The sequence below is a fragment of the Numida meleagris genome, chromosome 1 (genome assembly GCF_002078875.1).
Source record: "Numida meleagris isolate 19003 breed g44 Domestic line chromosome 1, NumMel1.0, whole genome shotgun sequence".
Lineage (NCBI taxonomy): Eukaryota > Metazoa > Chordata > Aves > Galliformes > Numididae > Numida > Numida meleagris.
In genome coordinates, this window is record NC_034409.1 from 73,127,358 (window position 1) to 73,149,479 (window position 22,122).

At 38.8% G+C, this 22,122-nt stretch overlaps 1 protein-coding gene across 2 annotated transcripts in view; it reads right to left on the reverse strand.

The window, feature by feature from the left end:
- The window catches only part of VWF (von Willebrand factor), a 159,801-nt gene that overhangs the window by 59,173 nt on the left and 78,506 nt on the right, over nucleotides 1–22,122 (reverse strand). For both annotated transcript variants that reach the window (XM_021393568.1, XM_021393577.1), the window contains exons 28-33: nucleotides 17,557–18,884; nucleotides 16,852–16,971; nucleotides 15,827–15,970; nucleotides 8,278–8,421; nucleotides 7,202–7,366; nucleotides 3,032–3,075 (exon numbers count right to left, since the gene is read on the reverse strand). In XM_021393568.1, the coding sequence (XP_021249243.1) occupies nucleotides 3,032–3,075; nucleotides 7,202–7,366; nucleotides 8,278–8,421; nucleotides 15,827–15,970; nucleotides 16,852–16,971; nucleotides 17,557–18,884 (1,945 nt within the window). The remainder of the gene's footprint in view (nucleotides 1–3,031; nucleotides 3,076–7,201; nucleotides 7,367–8,277; nucleotides 8,422–15,826; nucleotides 15,971–16,851; nucleotides 16,972–17,556; nucleotides 18,885–22,122) is intronic.

Consider the following 22,122-nt stretch of genomic DNA (forward strand, 5'->3'; position numbering starts at 1 on the left):
AAAAAAGCTCAATGAATTTTAAAATAGATAGTTCATTTGTGTGGTTTGCACACCCAAGAGCATTGTCAAGTGCGGGAAACAGACCTTCCAGATCTACCAATCTCTACAGAGGTGAGTTCAGAAGTACTAGTAAAAAGTGAGACAATGGTTCTGTGCATTTCTTGACAAACACAAGTAGAAATATATCTGGAAGAAAAGATGATTGCTAGTGATTTAAGTTATCTGCCATTCTCTCCTCTTGAGCTTATTTCCCATTCCCATGAAAGAGACGAACAAAGCAATACAATACCTAGGTAGATATAGCATAATTCACAGACTCTTCTTCACTATTTTGTAGACAATCAATTCTTCATGGTTGTGCAGACCAAGAACAGTGACATAAAAGTCATGCTCTGTACCTTTGAGCTAATAGATACCATCAGGTCTAAAAGAGAATTGTCAGATTTGCATCCACAAAAACACGCTTATTAAATATGACTTGGATTACTGTGCATGCTTCTTATGTTTCAGGATTTGGGAAGGGAACTTGACCTGAAAGTGACTTAATATTTTTCAGACTTGTGAGCCTAGAAGATGCTGTGAAAAAGAAATGTGAGGAGCTTTAAGTATGGAAAAAATATTTATACAAGAAGAAATTGAATGTTTTTTAATTATAGTGGCCCTGCCTACAACTCAGCGAAAGTAGAGCACCTGGAAGGGTACATATACAGCTGTGCAAGTCTGGCAAAGGATTCTCTGGCTTCCATACATATTTAATTTCTTTTTTTCTTATTTCAATCCCTTATAGTATATCAGTTGGAAAACATCTAAGAGCTGGACTTCTTGCCCAGAAAAGCACACCACATTAAAATGAAAATATCAATTGAGAGATCCAAACAAAATCAAGAGTTACAGTGCAGATGAAAAGTCTGGGACTCCGAAGACAAAAAGATCCTAAATCCCAACCAAAATGAAATCATAAAAGTAAAAGTAGGATAGAAAGGAAAGCAAAATCTTATATTTCTGAACAGGTAAGTATAAATCTGCTGAAACAGATGGGCCAGAGAAAGACTCAGACTTCCTCCCTGAGGGAGCTCTGAACGTATGGACCTAGATGTGCACACTCTTTCTATTACTGTGAATCCACAGATAACAGTCATGTGCCTGGACTGGATATATCATCTACCAACTTTTAATTAACTCAAGGTTTTGGTTGGTTGGTTGTTCCTCTCTAAATCAAATGCTGAGCAATACTAGAAAAGTTTTGTTATGGCAACCACTACTTTAGCAATATGATTACTATTGCTAGAAATAATAGATTCAGAATCATTAAAGTTGGAAAGACTACTAGAATCATCTAGTCTAACCATTAATCCATCAGAAGATAGCCATACAGACACATACATAATGAGATACTATTGTAAGACAAATATCAACACTTCCATTGCCTCTTGCAATCCTGTTTAAAAGCATCAGAGGAAAACTACCAAAAAGAATAAACTACATTAAAAAAAAAAATCATAATCACTCTCATATTCTGTCATGCAGCAAGTTCAAATCATATTAAAAGAGTGGCTCTTTACACAGCTTGTATTTATTTGTATTTTATATTAATTTGTATCTGAACTCACCACAGGGCATAATGAGTACTAAAAACTTAAACAGATTCAAAGTAATGCCTCCTATTTTGTTATCCTTCCCAGAGGTATGGCAGTACAGGTTGAATCTTCATGACAATATTCCATTAAATTTTGTTGCTGCATGAAAAATGGCAGAAGAAGGACAGACTGACAAATAACATCTGACATATGAAGCATGTGATGCAAAGGTATGTAACTGAAATCCTCCATGTGGAAAAAATGGCACCTATTGACATGTATCAATACTTGCTGAACATTTTATGGAGACTAAAACAGTGGATGGTAGCACAGTGAGGTGATGTATTTTAGCAGTGGCGACAATAGTAGTGGGACACCTCTGCTGGTGCAGATTTTTACAAGCACAACATGCAGGCTTCTGTTCATTGCTAGTGCAAATGCATAGCTAATGGTGGTGACTATGTTGAGAAATAGCATTTTGTGGCTAAGAATTTGCTCTATCATATAGTATAATTGTGCTCTTTGTTGTAGTTTCCATTGAAATAAATTGGAGGCACTGCTTTTGGAGCAACCTACTTATTTCCCACGTCTAGATAGTTCAAAAGCATTTCCTTATTAGCCACATCCTTCCTTACAGCCATTTAAGGGAAAAAAATCAAGATACTTTTAATGTATTGAAAATTCTATATAAATCATTGGGTAGAACTCATAACTGATCCCTACTAAAATACACGAAGTTGTAACAAGCTTATGTTTATATTTTAAAATGTCTGAAGCATCATATAGACTCAATAACTTTGGTATCTCTCCTGAGATAGAAGGATCTGAATCATTGGTAACATTTACGTCATTCCTCATAGAGGATTACTTTCAAGAGAGCAGACAATTTTGCTAAAATTTCTGATAATTTTCTCAGGATTAATAAAAGGTTTTACGCAAACAAACGCTAAGAACTCTGACTTCGATTCCATGCTTAGGAAGGCATGAATTTTCCTAGAGATATAATTATCACATAATAGTTATCTTCTGATGAAATTTCCATAGGGAGGAGATACTTGCATTTTCTAGAAGTCTGGTCAGTAATGTTACCTTCCCCTATACACATACTTTTTGGCCACATCTAGCTTTCCTAGAAGTTTTTACAAGGTGATGGAAGTACATTTTTCTTTCTCAGGGAAGGCAGACACTGTCGTAGTACTTTGGCTCTACACTGCCTTCAGTCACATTCAACGTACTGCAAGATCAGGTCTTCTTGGATTAACTCTCCTTTGCGTGCATAGCAAACCTCTCATCAGTTCAAAAGCCATTGTTTTCTTTCTCAAAAATCCTTCTCAAAAAGAAAACCTTAATATTAGCCGACACTTCTTGTTTTAGAACACCTAGGCAGGTATTCATCATCCTGCATGAACTTCATAACTTGAAAGCCAGGTGGACGACACAGGCAGTAAACTTACTTTCTTTTTGTTTCCATCCTCATCTATACATTCTCTGACAGGGTCTGAAAGAGAAACAAACATCTTTCATCAATCTTACTCTCTTATCAAGGCTTAAAAAAGGTGATGTCTACCAAAATATAGGCTGTTTAATTAAAAGTGTGAATTAGACTGCCTTCTGCTCACAAAGAAACAGAATTGCTTCTGAAAGGTTCTTGTCAATACAAGACAAAGTATTAACAAGTAGGTCAACAACCATATACAGAAAGAAGACTCAAGTTCACCAACACGTGAAGGGGCTGTCTGGCTATGCAGCACTACTTCTCAGCAAGCAGTCACAGGTGCAAACAATTTGTTTGTGCTCCTAGGCCACACCCCTTCACCAGGTGTTCAATCACCAGTTCAAGTCATGACCTAACAGTTCCTCTATAAGCTGTAGGAAGCATTTCTGTACTCAACTGTGAAATCCACATCTGAGTTCCCTATCTGAAGACCACAGGCACTTGTCCAAAATGTACAACAGAAAGTCAAAGGATGCATAAACTTTCTTACTGCTAGCTTTACCTTACATCAACAATGGCTCTGGTCCTGAAAATACACTGTGAACAACAGGTATTGAACGACTTAGGCTGTAATTTTACATTACTTCTTGTATTGACATAGATTTCTGCCCAGATGGTACTTAAAAGAAGATCATAGCTTTAGCTCTGAGGCAGGCTCCAGCCTCATTGCTTTGCTGAATCAAAAATACTTCTGTTAATTAATAGGTAATAAGAATTTCCACACATACTCATTTATTAAATGCAGAAAGAAAAATACAGAGTAATTTAAAGTGTCAGCAAACAGTATATATATGCAATTAGTATAAATAAGAGAATAGCTGTTCAAAGAGTACTTTCAGTTTCATTGCATTCAGATAATATTGTTATGTGTAATTTTTTGTATAACCGTTTAGATGTTCACAAACTCTCTACCAAATTATAGTTTACATGCTAATGTGCTTTCATAACAGACCTGAAGTTAAGGGATATGATATATAATTGCTATGGGATGAGCATGCATCCAGGAAATTAAAACACTGACTAGCAAATTCTTTATGCATTACTGAATTATGCTAGCATATATACCTTATATACTCTTTTCAAGGACAAGTAATACATTTTGAAAGCATTTGGGAAGTCTTTTAAACCATTTTCATAGTATTATTCTTGGTACACTTCCATACAAAAAAAAAAACAAGAGTCTCCGTACAAGAAATTCAACTATATGAGTCTGGAAGGGACTATATTACTTTATGGATTATATGAAAATTAAATAAGATTAAATAAAGGAAAAAAAAAGAAGAAAAAAAAAAAGGATGATAATTTTACACTCCATAGGAAAGGTTTTATCATCCACAGAATCAACAGAAAGAGCCAGATTTTTCAGATTTATATTCAAATTTTTTATCATACAATTTTTTTGTTGGAAAAGCTGGGTGTGGTTTTATAAATAAATGAACCTTCCACATCTAGTATCAATAGGTTATAGCACAGATTACAATAAGAAAATAGCTACTGGTTTCAAATTCCTGCTCCTCATGCTATATCAATGTAATTTAGGGTAAGAACATCAGGTATTTCATAGCATAAGGAGAGGAAGTAGTTCTTCAAAAGCTTATTTAAAAGAAAATAAAGAAAATGGCAGCTGTTTAAATCTAGAAAATGGCAGCTGTTTAATGCTCTGGAGAGGTTTTAAAATGCCAGATTTGATCCCAGTGGAGGCTAATTGGATATCTCAAAGCTGAACTGTGCACAGCCTGCAACTTCCTCATGGAGGTATTTGGCTCTGTTATTTTAATGGAGACATAAGCACTTCTAAAGCTGGTAAAAAACTGTGCAATGACTCACACAATGGGACAGTGGCTTGCAGAGAGGTTACATAGATGCTATTGTGAAAGATGTAATAGTAAAACAGGAACAATAAATACCTATATACACGCAGACCAAGAAGGCAAAAGAAGTAAAATAACAGCCAGAGTTGAAATGAAATTCATTAGGTGAATTTCATTAGCAGAAGAATATATCTATATAATATATCTACAAATAAATGAATGAACCTTTAAAATATTTTATACCTCTTTCCTCCCCCATACATTACAGTAATTGTTTTTTTGTTTGTTTGCTTTTCCCCAGAAACAGTTAAGTCTTTCTTATTCTTCCTTTTCTTACACTTTGGTTAAATTCTTCATAGACAGTTACCAATGCTTAGATCTGTGCAGAAAAATGTTATTTGAAATCTTTACTCACAACTAACTTTCAACATTTTGAATCACAGAATCACAGAATTGTAGGGGCTGAAAGGGACCTCAAGAGATCATCTAGTCAAATCTCCCTGCCAAAGCAAGCTCCCCAGACCAGGTTGCACAGGTACGTGTCCAGGCAGGTCTTGAATATCTCCAGAGAAGGAGACTCCACAACCCCCTGGGCAGCCTGTTCCAGTTCTCTGTCACCCTTACCATGAAAAAGTTCTTATGCACATTTGTGAGGAACTACCTATGCTTCAGTTTGTGGCCGTTTCCCCTTGTCCTATCACCACACACCAGTGAAAAGTCTGGCCTTGTCCCTTTGCCTCCCGCACCTTAGATATTTATAGACATTGATCAGATGCCCTCTCAGTCTTCTTTTTTTAAGGCTAAACAGACCCAGGTTGCTCAGCCTTTCCTCGTAGGAGAGGTACTCCAGCCCTTTTATCATCTTTGTGGCCCTCTGCTGGACTCTTTCCAGGAGATCCCTGTCTTTTTTGTACTGGGGAGCCCAGAACTGGACACAATACTTTGAAGCATGTCCCATTCATAGAATCACAGAATCAGAGGATTGCTCAGGTTGGAAAGGACCTACAGGATCATCAAGTCCAACCACAACCTAACCATACTACCCTAACTCTAACAACCCACCACTAAATCATGTCCCTGAGCACCACATCCAAACGGTTTTTAAACACATTCAGGAATGGTGACTCAACCACCTCCCTGGGGAACATACTCCAGTGCTTAACAACCCTTTCTGTAAAGTAGTTTTTCCTGAACCTCCCCTGGTGCAACTTGAGGCCATTTCCCCTTGTCCTGTCACCTGCCACCAGTGAGAAGAGACCAGCCCCGCTCTCACTGCAATCACCTTTCAGGTATTTGAAGAGAGCAGTGAGGTCTCCCCTCAGTCTCCTCATCCTCAGACTAAACAGCTCCAGTTCCTTTAGTCTCTCCTCGTAGGGCATATTCTCCAAGCCCTTCACCAGCCTTGTTGCCCTTCTTTGGACCTGCTCCAGCACTTCAATGTCCCTTCCGTACTGAGGTGCCCAAAATTGAACACAGTACTCGAGGTGAGGCCTCACCAGTGCCAAGTACAGGGGCAGGATTACTTCCCTAGTCCTGCTCACCACACTATTCCTGATACAAGCCAGGATGCCATTGGCCTTCTTGGCCACCTGGGCACACTGCTGGCTTATATTCAGCCGACTGTCCATCAGCACACCAAGGTCCCTTTCCCTTTCTGTCAGGCAGCTTTCCAGCCACTCCTCCCCAAGCCTGTAGGGTTGCCTGGGGTTGTTGTGACCAAAGTGCAGGACCCAACACTTGGCCCTGTTGAAACTCATATGGTTTACCTTGGCCCAGCGATGCAGTCTATCCTGGTCCCCTCTGTAGTGCCTTTTCTACCCTCCAGCAGATCAACACTCCCTCCCAACTTGGTGCCATCTGCAAACTTACTGAGAGTGCACTCAATCCCCTCATCAAGATCACTGATTTATGACCAGTTGAGTTTTTCTGATGTCCTTCAGTTAGAGACCAGCCACCCATTATTAAGGAGATGATGCATGAAAGTTTAAGCCTCTGCAATTTAAAAACTTGCAGAGAACTCATTAACTGGAATAGAAGTTGGATACATGCTGAAAGGCCTCCAATTCAGTTTTCCACTTAAGTGATGGTGGTGATCTAGGTTAGCATTTTTTAAGACTATCATTGAAACACTATCAAAGGAGATCTAGTCTGACTCCTCAGCTCAGGAAAAATCATTAGATTCTTGCCTGAAATTAAGTGGAAGTTACACTGATCAAGAGGAAGGAACATTTCAGTACTCTGTAACTCTTTTTGCTTCTTGTTGTGTTTTGACTTTTGTTTTTGCTCAAATTATTAAGCCACAACTATACTGGACTTACCCATGCACACTTTATTGATAAATTCACTATTCAGTGTGACCATAGTAGATAAGTCTTCAAAATTCTGGAGCTTCATGATTCTATTAACAGCCGATGGCCCTGTCAAAGTCCTGAGTTGTTGTTCATCATAACCATTCCCAACTCCAATAGGAAACAAGGACACCTCTAGGGTAAGAGAATAAAAGATCTTCAGTGGTTAATGGAGATTTCTCTTTTTTTTTTTCCTAAAAAATTTACTAGGAATGTTTTCTTTCAACAGGTAATTTTCCACGTATAACTTGTATCACTCCTTCCACATAAACTAAATGCAATTTAAGGCAGAAATTGTGATGTTCTAATTAGTATTAGCTAAAGTGAGTTTTATTCATCTCAAACATAATAATATTATGTAAGGTCAACAGCATGCAGCTACAGATTTACTGGCAACATTCTCACTTTTTTCAAATGAGAAAACAACATATTGAGATTTTTAATTCTGCAGTTAGATTGTAATTGGATTATTTCCAAACCATTTAATTAAAATATAATATTTGTTATATAGGCCATGCCTTATTCAAGAACTCCCAAAGCAATCGACAGATGAAGTCACTGTTCCTCAGTTGAATACCTGAGGTAACTGAGGTACAGAGGCTACAGCCAGAAAACTTGAAAAAAACATTGATACCAAAAACAGATTCTCCTACAAGTCAGTACAGAATCTGACCAAATCCTCCACTTATTTATGAATCTTTCAAGATTCACTGTATTGCAGCCATGTTGAACTAGTAGCATTAAATCACATTTCTGTTGTGCCTGTCTATTGATATGAACCAGAAAAATGAAATACCACTAAACTGAGAAGCCTACATAAACTGTACAGTTTAAACTGCAGATCAGTCTTGATCTTACCAGTAATTCAAAGGAATCTTCATCCTGAAGGTTTTCTTTAGGCCTGTTTCTTACCAGAACTTTCGACTCCGTAACATTGTATCAGTGAATTTACATACCAGTGCCTGATTTTTTCACCCTTTGTTCTAGTAAATTACCTAAAAACCAACAACTCTGCTTAAAAACAATGTCATTGAAATAAGATTTACTGTTCATTCTTGCAGTGAGTGCAGCAGTCTCCACGGTGTCTTCTGACTTCCCTGACACAATGACTATTACCACCTTTGATGCGCCGGGTCTCCCTCCGTAGGATTCTGACAATGCGTTCTGAACTACAAAGTCAATGGCTTTGCCTAAGAATAAAAGATAAATGAAGGAGACAATTGAAGGGGCCTGTAGTGACAGGACAAGAGGTTTTAAAATAAAGAGGGTAGATTTTGGTTAGATGTAAGGAAGAAATTCTTTACTCAGAGGGTGGTGAGGCACTGAAAGAGATTGCTCAGAGAAGCTGTGGATGTTCCACCCCTGAACACATTCAAGGCCAGGCTGGATGGTGTCTTGGGCAACCTAGTCTAGTGGGAGGTGTCCTTGCCCATGACAGGGCAGTTGGAACTAGATGATCTTAAGGTGTCCCCCCCCCCAGCCCAAACCATTATGAGTTTTCATAGAATCACAGAAATGGCTATAAAACTAAATCTTATGGTTTTTTTAGTAGGTTATACAATACTGAAAAATTACAGGATTTCTTTTCAAAGAATATTTACTGCCTTCTTTATTGGTACCACGTGTGAAAGCTACTAAGTCCCTACCAGTACTACTAAAAACCCCAACACAGGAGGATCTTCCTTATCTCCTCAATCTCTGATGTAATGGAAATCTTACTGCCTCCCCATAGCCACAAGGATAAAGTCATGATTATTGTTCTAGCAATTACCTTTTCCTGAAGTGTTACCATTGCGTTACACAAAAGGAAATAAGATAACTAATCTTGAGCACGTGTTTGTTCCCCAACTGCAGAACAACAGTGACATCTAGTGGCTATACTATCTGCATTTACCGAACATTACAATTTCATACTACATTACGGGTACACTCAAGTTGTTCAGCTCCCAGAGAATTCAACCTCAGCAAAAATCAGACCAGCTAAAATGGGTACCTGACGTTCTTTAATTTAACATCTGTAAATACTCAGAGAAATTTTTGTTCAAATCATAACCTCACCTAGAGAACACTTTGCTAGCATTTGTATTTTGTGCAAATACTTATACTGGAAAAGATCTTATGCACCTTTCTCAAAAGCTCCTTTGGATTTGGAAATTATCAGGTCAGGATGCAGAAATGATACTATGTGACTGATGTGATGTTCAGGGCAAACACTGAATGGTGAAAACTAAGTGCCTGAAATACTATTTCCTCTGAGTAATCTTCTAAGAACTACTGAGCAGAAATGTTTTTGTGTAAGGAATTCACTGACAAACTTTGAATAACAAAAACATTTGAAAATCAGATCATAGATAATTCACCAGCAATCCACCAGAATAGCTCTGCACACCTAAGCATTTTGCACTTTGTCTTGTTACCCACCCCTCTTAAATGACAAAAGCAAAGATAGTTTTACCAAGTTACTGCAACGACAACCTCTACGAAGCCCATTCAGTATATTGACTATTGATAACATGAGAACAACAACTGCATATTCTACAAGGCTTTACCTTAAGAAATCAGACCTTCAGGAGGAACTTAACCCTTAAGAAGAATCTAGCCTAGAATCTGGGAAACGTCCAAATGTCTCTGTTGTTGCAGTACTGGTTTGAAGGTGGCATTATGTTCTCAAATTCTGCTGCTTTGCTCATCCTTTCATCTCCAATATCCTACAGTTCCTGATATGACAGCCTGATACTCTCTTTCCGTCTTTATCCAGACACAACTTTTTCCCTGTTAGGCCATTATCACTATTTATTCCCTAGAGGCCTAGCCTCATTTTCAGTGTCATCTCTCCACACAGATGCCCACAATTGAACAGAAGAGTTGGAAATGTTCAGGAATTGCTGTCAGACTTCATCAGACTTACTGCGGGATTACAATCCCAAATGAGCTTCTTCCCCTATAAGACTCCATCTATCGAGTTCATTTACCTCCACTAGCAATCACTTGTCGAGGGAGGATCACATATTATTCCAATATTACCTCTTATAGATTAAATTAAATCACTTAACAGATTCTGTTCAGTAGAAACTTTGAATGCATAAATTTTGAATGGTTTTCTACTTAAAACATTTTAAAATATCATAATTGATTGGGTGATGTTGATTCCAATTCACAAAACACTATTCACCTACTCGGCCCATGTGAGGCCCCATCTTGAGTACTGTGTCCAAGTCCAAGTTACCTAGCACAAGAAAGACAAAGAGATGTTGGAATGGGCCCAGAGGAGGATCACAAGATGATCAGAGGGCTGGAGCACCTCTCTTATGAAAAAAGGCTGAGGGAGCTGGGCTTTTTCAATCTGGAGAAGAGAAGGCTCCAGGAAGATCTCATTTTGGCCTTCCAGTACTTAAAGTGAGCTTATAAACAGGAAGGAGACTGACTTTTTACACAATATGATAGTGATAGGAAAAGGAGGAATGGTTTTAAACTAAAAGAGAACAAATTTACGTTAGATGTTAGGAGAAAATTCTTTACTCAGGGGGTAGTGAGGTGTGGGATCAGATTGCCCAGAGAAGTTGTGGATGCCTCATTCCTGGAGGTATTGAAGGTCAGGCAATGGCAGGGGAGCTAGAGCTAGATGGTCTCTACGGTCCCTCCCAGACCAAGCCATTCTATGATTCTATTATTCCTGACCAGAAGAAAATAAGTATTAACTCCGTTTATAAAGCTCTCTCATAATCACCACGACAAACGTTTTTGCTTTACAGTAACTCCTCTGTATATGCTCTGTAGATGCTGAGGTTCAATTCAGAATGGCATTTTAGTTATAAATCATTATGGGATAGAACAAAATATAGAAAATAATTATATGACTATATTCCAACCCCTGAGATTATTCCAGGATGACCCCTGTGTCACAGAGAAGGGATTATATCACTGCCTAGATCTTCTCCTCTTCTTTAAGTTTATGAACAATTGATGTCTAACTTTGACAAATAGAATTAGGCCTTTTAAAAATCTTTTTCTGATTGCATTTTTTAGTTGTTTTTGTTTGTTTGTTTTTGTGGAAATCATTTCATGCACAGTCAGAGTAGATTTTAAGGACAAAAAATCTGCTGAGTAGGGTTGGAAATGTTTACTGGGAGCCCATAGAGCATTACCTTAGACTCTCCCTTACTGAATAATGTAATTAATGTTTTGGATAAAGGAAGAAAAATAGGAAAAAATATAGGCTAATCTAATCTGAATCACAGATATTAGATTGCAAATAATTCTGAACATCATGGAATGAACTGAAAGAGCAGAATTTTCCCTATAAATATTGGACATACATCCAAGAAATAACAAACAAGATTCATCCCAGAATAAGCCAATCCAGAGGAACATAAACCAACACAGCAACATTTAATGGTTTCATCAGTAACTCAGGGAAAGTAGAAACTGCTTAAAACAGTTTTGTAGTTATTTTATTCATTTTTGTCTGAAATGAGGAATAAAATGAAAAGCCCTTGTACGGGCCTGTGGAGCTGTGAAAGACAGGGAATTCCACATAGGTGGAGGTTCCTACCAGAAGCTTACGTATCCATGTCTTAAGCAGCCTCAATGGTTTTGCTAACAAATCTGTAACTACTTGACTGAAAAGAAAAAGTACTTCAAGAAGACTTAATCTCCCACAAGCACTGAAGGTTGCCTGGGAAAGAAGCAAAAAGACATAGCTCCCTGGCACGTGAAAAGCTACAGAAACAGCCAAAGGCCTTGAAGCCCAGACTGCATCTGCTAACCAAGGACCTGTCAGAAACAACCTTCTATAACAATAAATCAGAAACTGGTCTTTATATCTTAATTTAGAGCCTTAGCCGAATGTGAATTTTTTTACTTACTTATTTTTACTGAAAATATCAGTTGTTTTTTTTTTAATTTTGAAGCAAAATGGCCTTTGAAAACTGATCCCACAGGTGGATGCTTTAAAAGGTCCATTCTTAAGACTTCAATATTCTGCCATTAATGTTAAAATGTGCGTACTGGAGGGAGTAGGGAGGGGGTGAAGCAAGACAGCAAGCCCCATTTCTTAATGGATGGGAGTCCTTAGATAAGGGCAGGTGAAGGGGGGAACAGATTTGGAACGTTCTCCATTGAATGAACTGGCACCACAGAGTGGTGACAGACATTTTTGTTTTCTTTAATCCAACTATATCCCTGCATCAGCAGTTAGGGTCCCTGCTGCAGCTCAGCAAGCACACCGGTAGCATACTTCAGGTCCTGGAGCTGCGCAGTTCTGTCATATCCCCACCCATCAGCTTTTGAAGTGGGAATAATGATTTCTGAGCATGTATTATCTGTTCAGTATTGCACACAGACTGGCCCTCTTACATGCTGTCCATGTGAGGGCAAGAAAACACCCTAGGAGACAAGCCACTTGTTAGAGCCATGTTAGAGCCATGACTTAACGCAGTCATGGCCAACCCAAACTCACTGCCTGCATGCAGCCCAGTATGCCTCACAGCAATGCCCCACCTCTGCCCTGGGCCATTGTTGCTGCGGCTCTTCCTGTCGACCAGCCCGGCCTGGCCCCTTAGCAGTAACTGAACGTTGCTGTGTTATTAACTCTATCTGAGCTGAAACCAGAGCATGGGTTCAGTGCCAGTTCAAGTTATAGCAAATAAGATTATCCATTTTGATACACTGGCTAAACACAATCCTGGAAACAGCAAAGAATACGCATCCATGCTTTCTGTTTTGATAAAGGAATTTGAAAAGAAGTTTCAAGATTGCTGAAAAAATGTCATGGTTTAGTCTGGACAAAAAAATCATTAACTTTTTTGTTTAGTTGTGACTCCACTTTCAGTCAACATAAATACATTGCTTGTGAGTTTTCAAATGGAATGTACAGAGTTGCAATTAAAAATTTGATCATGTCTCTTTACCAGACTCTTAAAAGACCTCTTTAATCAGAGAGAAATATCCCTCACTTCACAACTGTGCCTTATTTATGACATCACTTTTTGGCAGTATGTACATTTGTGAACAACTATTTTGAAGGATAAAGTACAGAAAGAGTAAACAAAAATCTCTGATTAACACTTTGAGATCTCAGTAAGAATTGCAACCACTGCCATTGAACCAGACTGACGTGTTAGTTTCACAAAAACAAAGTCACGTATCCCACTAGTTTTATGTTTTTGTCGCATATGTTTTAATAAAAAACATTTAAAAATAGAATAAATTTTGATACTTTATATACATTAACTCTATTATGTATTTAATGAGGGTTGCTCCAAAAGTAATCCCTCTTATTTTATGATGTTGGTTCACAGCATCAGAGGCAGACGCTTGTTGGTGGTACTATCATGGAGATGGAATCTTCCCACCAAGATTGTTACATTTTGTTGCTGTGTGACAAATGGCAGCAGAGGGGCAGTCTGACAAAAAGGCGTCTGACTTGGAAATGTGTATGAAGCAGAGGTGTAGAACTGAATTCCTCCATGTGCAAAAAATGGCACCCACTGACATTTACTGACACTTACTTGACGTTTGTAGAGACCAAACAGTGGATGTGAGTACAGTGAGGTGGTGGGTGGTGCATTTCAGCAGTGATAGCAGCGACAGTGAGTCATCTCCACTGGTACAGATTTTTACAAGCACAGCATGCAGGCTCTTGTTCATCACTGGCAAAAATGAATAGCTAATGGTGGTGACTATGTTGAAAAATGGTGTTTGTAGCTGAGAATTTGTTCAATCAATGAGTTTTATTGTGCTCTTTGTATCTGTTGTAGTTTCCATGGAAATAAATAGGAGGCATTACTTTCGAAGCAACGTATGTATATGCAGCCCAAGACAATGCCTCTCTACCCAGTGTAGCCATGGCAAGCCAAAAGGTTGGACATTTATGACTTAAGGGACGTAGAGTCAGTCACGTGACTCAAACCTATAGTTGTTCTCTCCATGTGTAGCTTTGGCTGAAACAGGATGATTTTGATCAGCAAAGGTTGCATAAAAATTATAGGATCATGTTTCTGCGACAGGGAACCCAGCACAGATGAGAAGAAACAGAGCTGGTCAGATAAGAATGATATTTTTTGATAGGTAAATCTGATCAAGTTCTCTATAAGCTAGAAAAACTGCCTGAGGAAGTACAGAATCCAAATTGAGCTTTCTAAACTTTTTAAGCAGTCTGTGTGTTTCCAGAGGCTTCAGCACAGACAGAATGAAGTGTATGACAATGCATTTCCCAAGGACATCATTCCTTCTACTCAGCCAGCCACATACACACATATTGCAAAGTGCAGGACAGGACCACAGTGACTTATTTTCATTACTTCACCAGGAGGAACTACTTCTACTCTATTCCACTTCAGTTCATTATACTATATCCCTAATCATGCTCTGAGCATTTTCCAGTGAGACATAAACAAATCTCTAACAAGTATGTCATGTGGCTGCCTCTCCCCTTTCATTTCTCAAAGGTTATGTTTTCTCTGTTTATTCTGCAGTCAGCATTGTTTACTATACACATTACCACAGAAGATTTCAGAAAACATATCTATTCGTATGTAATAGTTTATCCCAAAATGAGCCTATAGAAGTCTCATCAGCCACCTGCTATTTTTATTTCTCCAGGCTGAGAAAGCAATCATGGCTAATCCTCCTGTGAACTATGGAAGTCAGGGTTTTTTTTCTCACTTTTCCATACCAATAACTCTTTACAGCCCAATGTAGGCCAAAGATCCTAAGAATCTGTATACTCCCCAGCTCTTGTAGGACCCTAATGCTAGGCTGCTGCCAGAGCAAATGTAGTTCTAGTCCAAAAGAACAAAATTCTCAGGGTATCTGGTGGAAGATCAGATACACTGTAGGAGAATTATTGTTTGCTGAACCCTACAACTGATACATGTGTGTACTGAATTTCCACAGATTCAGTGGGAAATCTATGTTATGTTTTAGCACCTAAAAGTTGAAGCGGACATGTGTTTCAGGATGCAGTTTCCCAGCAAAGATGCTGTTTCACAAGTAATTTTTGGTAGGTGATCACTGCTTCCTGGCACCATTCCCAGCTTTTTGTCAACTTGAGTCATTGTGGGACCAGCATTGCAATTTGACAAGGGAACAAAACTATCCAGTAAAACAGTAGTTATGTTCTAAGATGTTTCAAAACAAGACCCATTACACTGGCCCAGCAAAGAGCAACAAACAGTTGGAGAGGGCAGCTCTCAAATCCAGCATAAGCAGCTCCACTGCTAAATACTTCAATAATTGATACTGAAAGGTTTGTGATTGAGTCCTCACCTTCTGATCAAGTTTTCCTTGCTTGAAAGATAATGAATTAAAATTCTGAGAGTTACTTAAGAGCTAAAAAGTAACTGCTGCTCTTCTTTCCAAAATACATTAAGATAAAACCCAATTCAAGTCATTTAAAGTTACATTTTAATGAAGAAAATTGAAAGTTTACCAAAAAATATACATACAGTAAAGATAATAATTGAATTAAAAACCTGAGAGCTCTAGTGCCAAACACTAGCAGAAGTCGGTGATAAGGATCAGTCTATATTCACAGGACTTCTTTCTTTTTTTCTTCCCTTTTGTTTAAACATTAACATCCACATAATCACTCACCCAGTCTGGTAGGACCTTGTTCCCTCTGTTGAATTGAGTGCACCATCTTGACAAGATTTTCCGTCTCCTGAGGCTTGTTCAATGAAATTTCTAGATTATTTTCCCTGGCATACTGGAGAACAGATACGTGAACAGATGTATTACCTGAAGAGAAAGGCAGAAAAGAAACATTTTAAGCAATGCATATGAATGTCTTAAGATATAAATCTAAAGGATACATTGTGCTTCTGTTTTACATTAAGCACAACTAGACAAGGATTTTATATCAGAGTGTGAAAACCGCATATTCTGTCAGGGTTGGTCAGAACTAGAAATACCTGTTCCAAAGATCAAAACCTTGCAGTCAGGCCAAATCTGAAGCCCTCTGAATTATCCGTTCTTCCTTGAACCAGAACCAAACCTGAACTATTATTTTCAAGTCTTTTGGACCTAATCCAGAACTGAAACAAAAGTGAGCGTGTATTTTTCTGCTTTTCTTCCACAGAACAACAGTTTCACTAATTCTCCATCATTTGACAGGGACATCTTTGCCTGTTCGATGTACATACATCTCTTCAGAGCTGCCGCTCTAGCCATTCTTCATCATGATATTCACAAACAAAATATCAAGCTTCTATTTGCCAGAATAGCTTGGTTCAGGAGGAAATTAAACTGCATCTGAACCAAAAGTTTTACCAGCTTGATTTTCCCAATACAAATGTAAAATTTCTTAAGGAATTGGAATAGACCATAAAATGGCTTGGGTTGGAAGGGAGCTTATCTTGGAAGATCATCTTGTTCCAATCTCTGCGCCATGGGCAGGGATGCCCTTGTAGTGCACTGATCTCAAATAGTGCTGAAATCAGGACACAAAGATCCACAGCTGAAATTCTTTGCATAAAATATATGAATGTAGCTTTTCTGAACAATTTTTCCATCATTTAAAAATAGTTAAAAAAATCTTTAGTGAGGTGTTGATTTTGTCTAGTATAAGCAAAAGAATACAAAAAGTCATTATGTTTTTGAGTTAAAAGACAGGCACATACTAATATCAGCACTTTCAATAAATGCCCGTACAAAGTTTTTCATTTCCTCAAACTCTGATGCTCCAATACTGGGACTTCCATCCAGAAGAAACATTACATCCATTGGTTTGTTGCACAACTCTGAGTTGGGAGGAAAAAAAATAAAGAGGTTATTTAAGCAGGATAACCAGAACTATCATCTACTAATCTGTTGGCAGCAGTAGAAAGGGCAGATAGCTGCAGTCGCGGAAAACAAAGATGAAACAGTAAGTAATGCCTCTTTAATGAAGGACTTGAGATTTAAATTTCAATTCCTGCTTTTCTGCTAATGTTATTTTGCTCTCAGGGGACTAAAAATAATAAACAAGGAAAGCAAATGAACGATTAAGTCACTTTAGATAAGAGGTGGATACTTACTTGCCTGAGGTGAATAGATGAGAATACTCTTTTTCTCCTCTTACATTCCATCCTGTCTGAAAGCTACTGTACATTACTGACAAACACAGCCAAGGATTTCTGAGCCCACAGAAGGCTTGCTGCAGGTCAGTGGATGGCACCGCCAAACTGGGGTGTAAGTACCTGACTCTAATAAGGATAAATGGTCCTTCCTTGGCATTTGGACAAAATATCAAATGAGACATGAGAAATTTCAGATATATGAGGTAAAAACAAAGGAGACAGGAGAGAGGAAACAGGAAATTACACAAAAAATACATCCAACTTTACCTGGACTTTCTGTCCAAGCTTTATGAGAGCAGCATGACTGCAACACTAATTCAGGTGCTTCTTCAATAAGTGTGCTGTAACTTTGCAAGATTATTGGACTATTAGGCTGACTGATCATTCTGAGCTCTTGGACATTTGCACTGGGAGTTATGCCTATGGGAATAACATTTATGCTGCCAGGATGTCGTGTTATAACATCAGTGGAAGGACTGGATGACACCATATATACCAAGTGAGGCACATTCTGCCTGCCCCCATTTGCTGATGTAAATGTATGTTTGGAAATATAATCAAGGGCATGTCCAGTGTTGGTGGCCTTCCCTCCTTGGTAGGGTATACTCCTCACTTTCTCAATAATACTTTCTTTAGACTGTATTTCCCTGAAGGAATACTCCAGAGTGATAGTGTCTGAATACTGCATGACAGTAACATGGATATATTCTTTTCCTATATTCATTTCTGTGATCACCTTCTCAAGGAACTTCTTGATGATATTGAAATTTTCCTGCCCTACATTGTCAGATCCTTCAACAACAAAAGCAATGTCCAGACTTTTTGGAGTGGGTTTTTCTGAAAAGTGTGGTGGTACTGTGAGCACCCACTGGGGAAACATGTTATTAGACATTGTTGGAGTGGGCATAGGAGAACTTTCTGTAGGCCCAAGATCGCACAGATAATCAATTAGGAGATCTCTGTTATCCATTAGCTCTAACACGTTGTTCATTAGGAAGGCTCTACTATGTAACTGCTTTTCAATGAATCTGATTTGTTCCACGTTAATATATGGTCCAATTCCCACAGGTATTACTGTGATTTTTTTATTCTTCAAGGCTGGGATGATGGTGCGGACTTTTCCTGGAGACTTGCTTGCTGTAAATAGCATCGCTATTTGGGCAGCATTAGTCCTTTCTGCTTTTCCAAATACTTGAAACACAATATATTTAAGGACTTCAGCAACAGATGCTACTTCGTCACCTGTGTATTTTATGCTTTGGACAATTTTTTTCATCTGGGACTTTGTTTTGATATCTTTAAGGCCAAGGTAAATTGTGGGCCCAGCCCTATATACCAGAATTGACACTCTGATTTTCTTTTGAGATATGTGGAGTTTCTTCATCATTCCAGTTATGAAAGTCTTCAGCTGTTCAAAGTCCTCCTCTGACAGTTTATTGGAGCCATCCACTAGAAAGGCCAAGTCCATCATCTTACTGCATGAATATTCACTAGGTGCTAATTCGATGTCCTCCTCTGGAGCAGGTGTTGTTAGCGTTAGGATTTCTTCCACTGGTTCACAGGACATGCAAGATAAATTCTTCCCTTCACACAGACTACAAAAAATCATCAAAAGTAACTATTAAAAAAAAAAATCAGTGCTTATAATAACATATTGCCCACATCTAACAAAAGAAAGTCCACAGGTTATATATCTTAGAACAAAACCAAAAGAGTGATTTTTTTTCTTCTCCTTCCCCACAAGGAATTGTATAGCTAAACTCTATTAAACCCACTCGGAGGAGGAACTGTTCATGCATGTTTGTTTAAATACAGGAAGTATTTGAAAATATATGGTGTATTTGTCAGAGAGCGCTCTTCTTGCAAAAGCTTTTGGTAGAACATGTAAAATATGTGTCTAGGAACTGTATGGAAACACTCTGAGCTTGAGCAATGCAGATACCTACAGGCCTGGTGGACTTAACTGGAAAATGTGGTTTCCTTCACAAGGAAGAAAAACTATGAGGCAAACTGGAGGCAGATAATACAAAGAAAAATCCTAGAGTTGGCTCTGATATGATTTAGCAGACTCTGTGAGAAGGCTTAGCTTACTCAGGTTTTAACCTTAGCAAAAGAAAAACATAAGCAGCTTTCTATCCACATCTAAATTTTACTAGTTTCCTTTGCTTTTTCCTGATTTCATTTTGTTTTGAATAGCTCTGGTACATGTTCATCCTCTATGTTTTTTTAAATGTCTGTTTCATTACCTTCCCCATACTGTGTTCTATTTTCCAGGCCCAATGTATTTTACCTGTCTTCTCTTATTCTTCTTACTTATCTTCCCTCACAGTTTCTACTTGCCTCCCTTAGTACATTCTTCTCTTCTCCCTTCCATCTCAGGTCCTAGTGTTCTTCACTTCCCAATGCATCTCTACCTTTTCCACTGTTAATCTTTACTTAATCCCATGAGATTTTTCACTTCTGTCACTCTCCACCTTTTAGGAACTAGTCTATAATTCATTTCTTTCTAACTTTAACAAAGCTTTAACACTTCTGCTCTGCTAATTCTTGTTTGTATCATTCTCCTCACTTATCTCACCAAAGATCAGTACATCTGTACTCATGGACAATGTGGTTCAGATTCAGTAAAGATATTTTACTTGTATTACAGTATAAGAGAGAGAAAATGGAAAGTATATAAGTAAGGACCAAAAATGTACTCATTTTCACTGCTAGAGAAAACCAAAGATGTACAAACTGAAAAAGTCAGTGCTAGAAGAAGGTGTCATTTTTTCTTTTTCAGGAAAATATGTCATTTTACATGTGGCATTTTAGTTTTTAGTTCTCGCAGGGCTATGTTCTTTTCAAGCTGCTTTGAGTGTCTTTTTAATTGAAGAATGCACAGATATTTTCGGCATTAATGTATAGCAACAGAAGATTTATTATTTTAATCCCAGTATGAACAAGACTCTTCTGGTTTCCAATTTCCTTTGGATATTTGCTATAAAATTCATTGTTGCGCAATATCTTTTATTGTTTGTACAGATGGTGTAGGCATTCTAAATTAGGTGACAGCTATGCAAAAAGATGTTTCCCTAGTGAGGTAAGTTATCCTAATACTCTGTAATCTTTTATGAGCAGCAGCCAATGGATCAACTTTAAGAAAAATTATTATTAAGTATTACAAAAATTAGGGAACATATACTCATTTGTGAAGACTTTTGACCTTTTGATGGAATTCAAGGCTCTTCATGCATACAGTTGTTTTACTGACACTGTTGTTTTTTTTTTAATTATTGATAAGCGTAACAGTCTCATGTCTTGGGTTCATAAAGCAGATGTACACTAGCTCCAGCAAGAGGTCAAAAATTCCAGTTTTGTACCCATTTGGAGGTTCTGTGAGGTTCAGACTGTTTGGAGCTAAGGTGTTAGTATGGGCTAATAGCTGCTGTAGTTTTACAACTCTGTTTCTGTTAAATATGATCAAATTACATGATGGAAAAGATTTTTGTATTCACAGCATTAGGAGTTACTAGTCGAAGTATCCATCAAGGGACTAGACAGCTGAACCAGGCCAAGCTTTCAGGTAATACAGAACTTTGTGTAATATGCCATTTAGTAGCATACAGAATGAAAATCCATCTCTGCCACTTTGAAGCTGAAGGGCCTAGCAATAGTGCACAGCAAGTGCACTCTTGCATTAATTTTGTAATGGTTGGAAATGCATGCATGCAGGATCAGACCACAGGATATCATCTTAAAATCTCGGGGAAATTATTTTTTCAATTACGCTGCACACTTCCAAATGCTCATAATCTAGGAAGTTCAAGATGGAGTGCATTGTTTGATCTTGTACTATACATATAAAATTTTTTTTAGTACCAGCAGGAGGAAAGAGTTTTGATGGCTTTACTGATATTGAATCACACCTTACAAAAAAGAATGACTTAACTTAGTGGGGCCACCACATTATCATAGAATCATAGAATCACAGAATGGCTTGGGTTGAAAAGGACCTCAAAGATCATCAAGTCTCAACCCCCCTGCCAAGTGCAGGGTTGCCAACCACTAGACCAGGCTGCCCAGAGCCACGTCCAGCCTTGCGTTGAATGCCTCCAGGGACGGGGCATCCACAACCTCCCTGGGCAACCTGTTCCAGTGCGTCACCACCCTCTGTGTGAAAAACTTCCTCCTAATATCTAACCTAAATCTCCCCTGTCTCAGCTTAAAACCATTGCCCCTTGTCCTATCGCTATCCACCCTCACAAACAATCGATCCCCCTCCTGTTTATACGCTCCCTTCAAGTATTGGAAGGCCACAATGAGGTCTCCCTGGAGCCTTCTCTTCTCCAAACTAAACAAGCCCAGCTCCCTCAACCTTTCCTCATAGGAGAGGTGCTCCAGCCCTCCGATCATCTTGGTCGCCCTCCTCTGCACTCGTTCCAAGAGCTCCACGTCCTTCTTGTGCTGGGGCCCCAGGCCTGGACACAGTACTCCACATGGGGCCTCACAAGAGCCGAGTAGAGGGGAACAATCACCTCCCTCTCCCTGCTGACCACTCATCTTTTAATGCAGCCCAGAACACAGTTGGCCCTCCGGGCTGCCAGCGCACACTGCTGGCTCATGTCCAGCTTCTCATTCACCAGGACCCCCAAGTCCCTCTCCGCGGGGCTGCTTTCAAGTACTTCTTCCCCCAGGTTGTTTAAATACCTGGGATTGCCCTGGCCCAAGTGCAGCACCCTGCACTTGGCCTTGTTGAACCTCATTAGGTTCTCGTGGGCCCACTTGTCCAGCCTGTCCAGGTCCCTCTGGATGGCTTCCCTTCCTTCCAATGTATCGACTGCACTGCTCAGC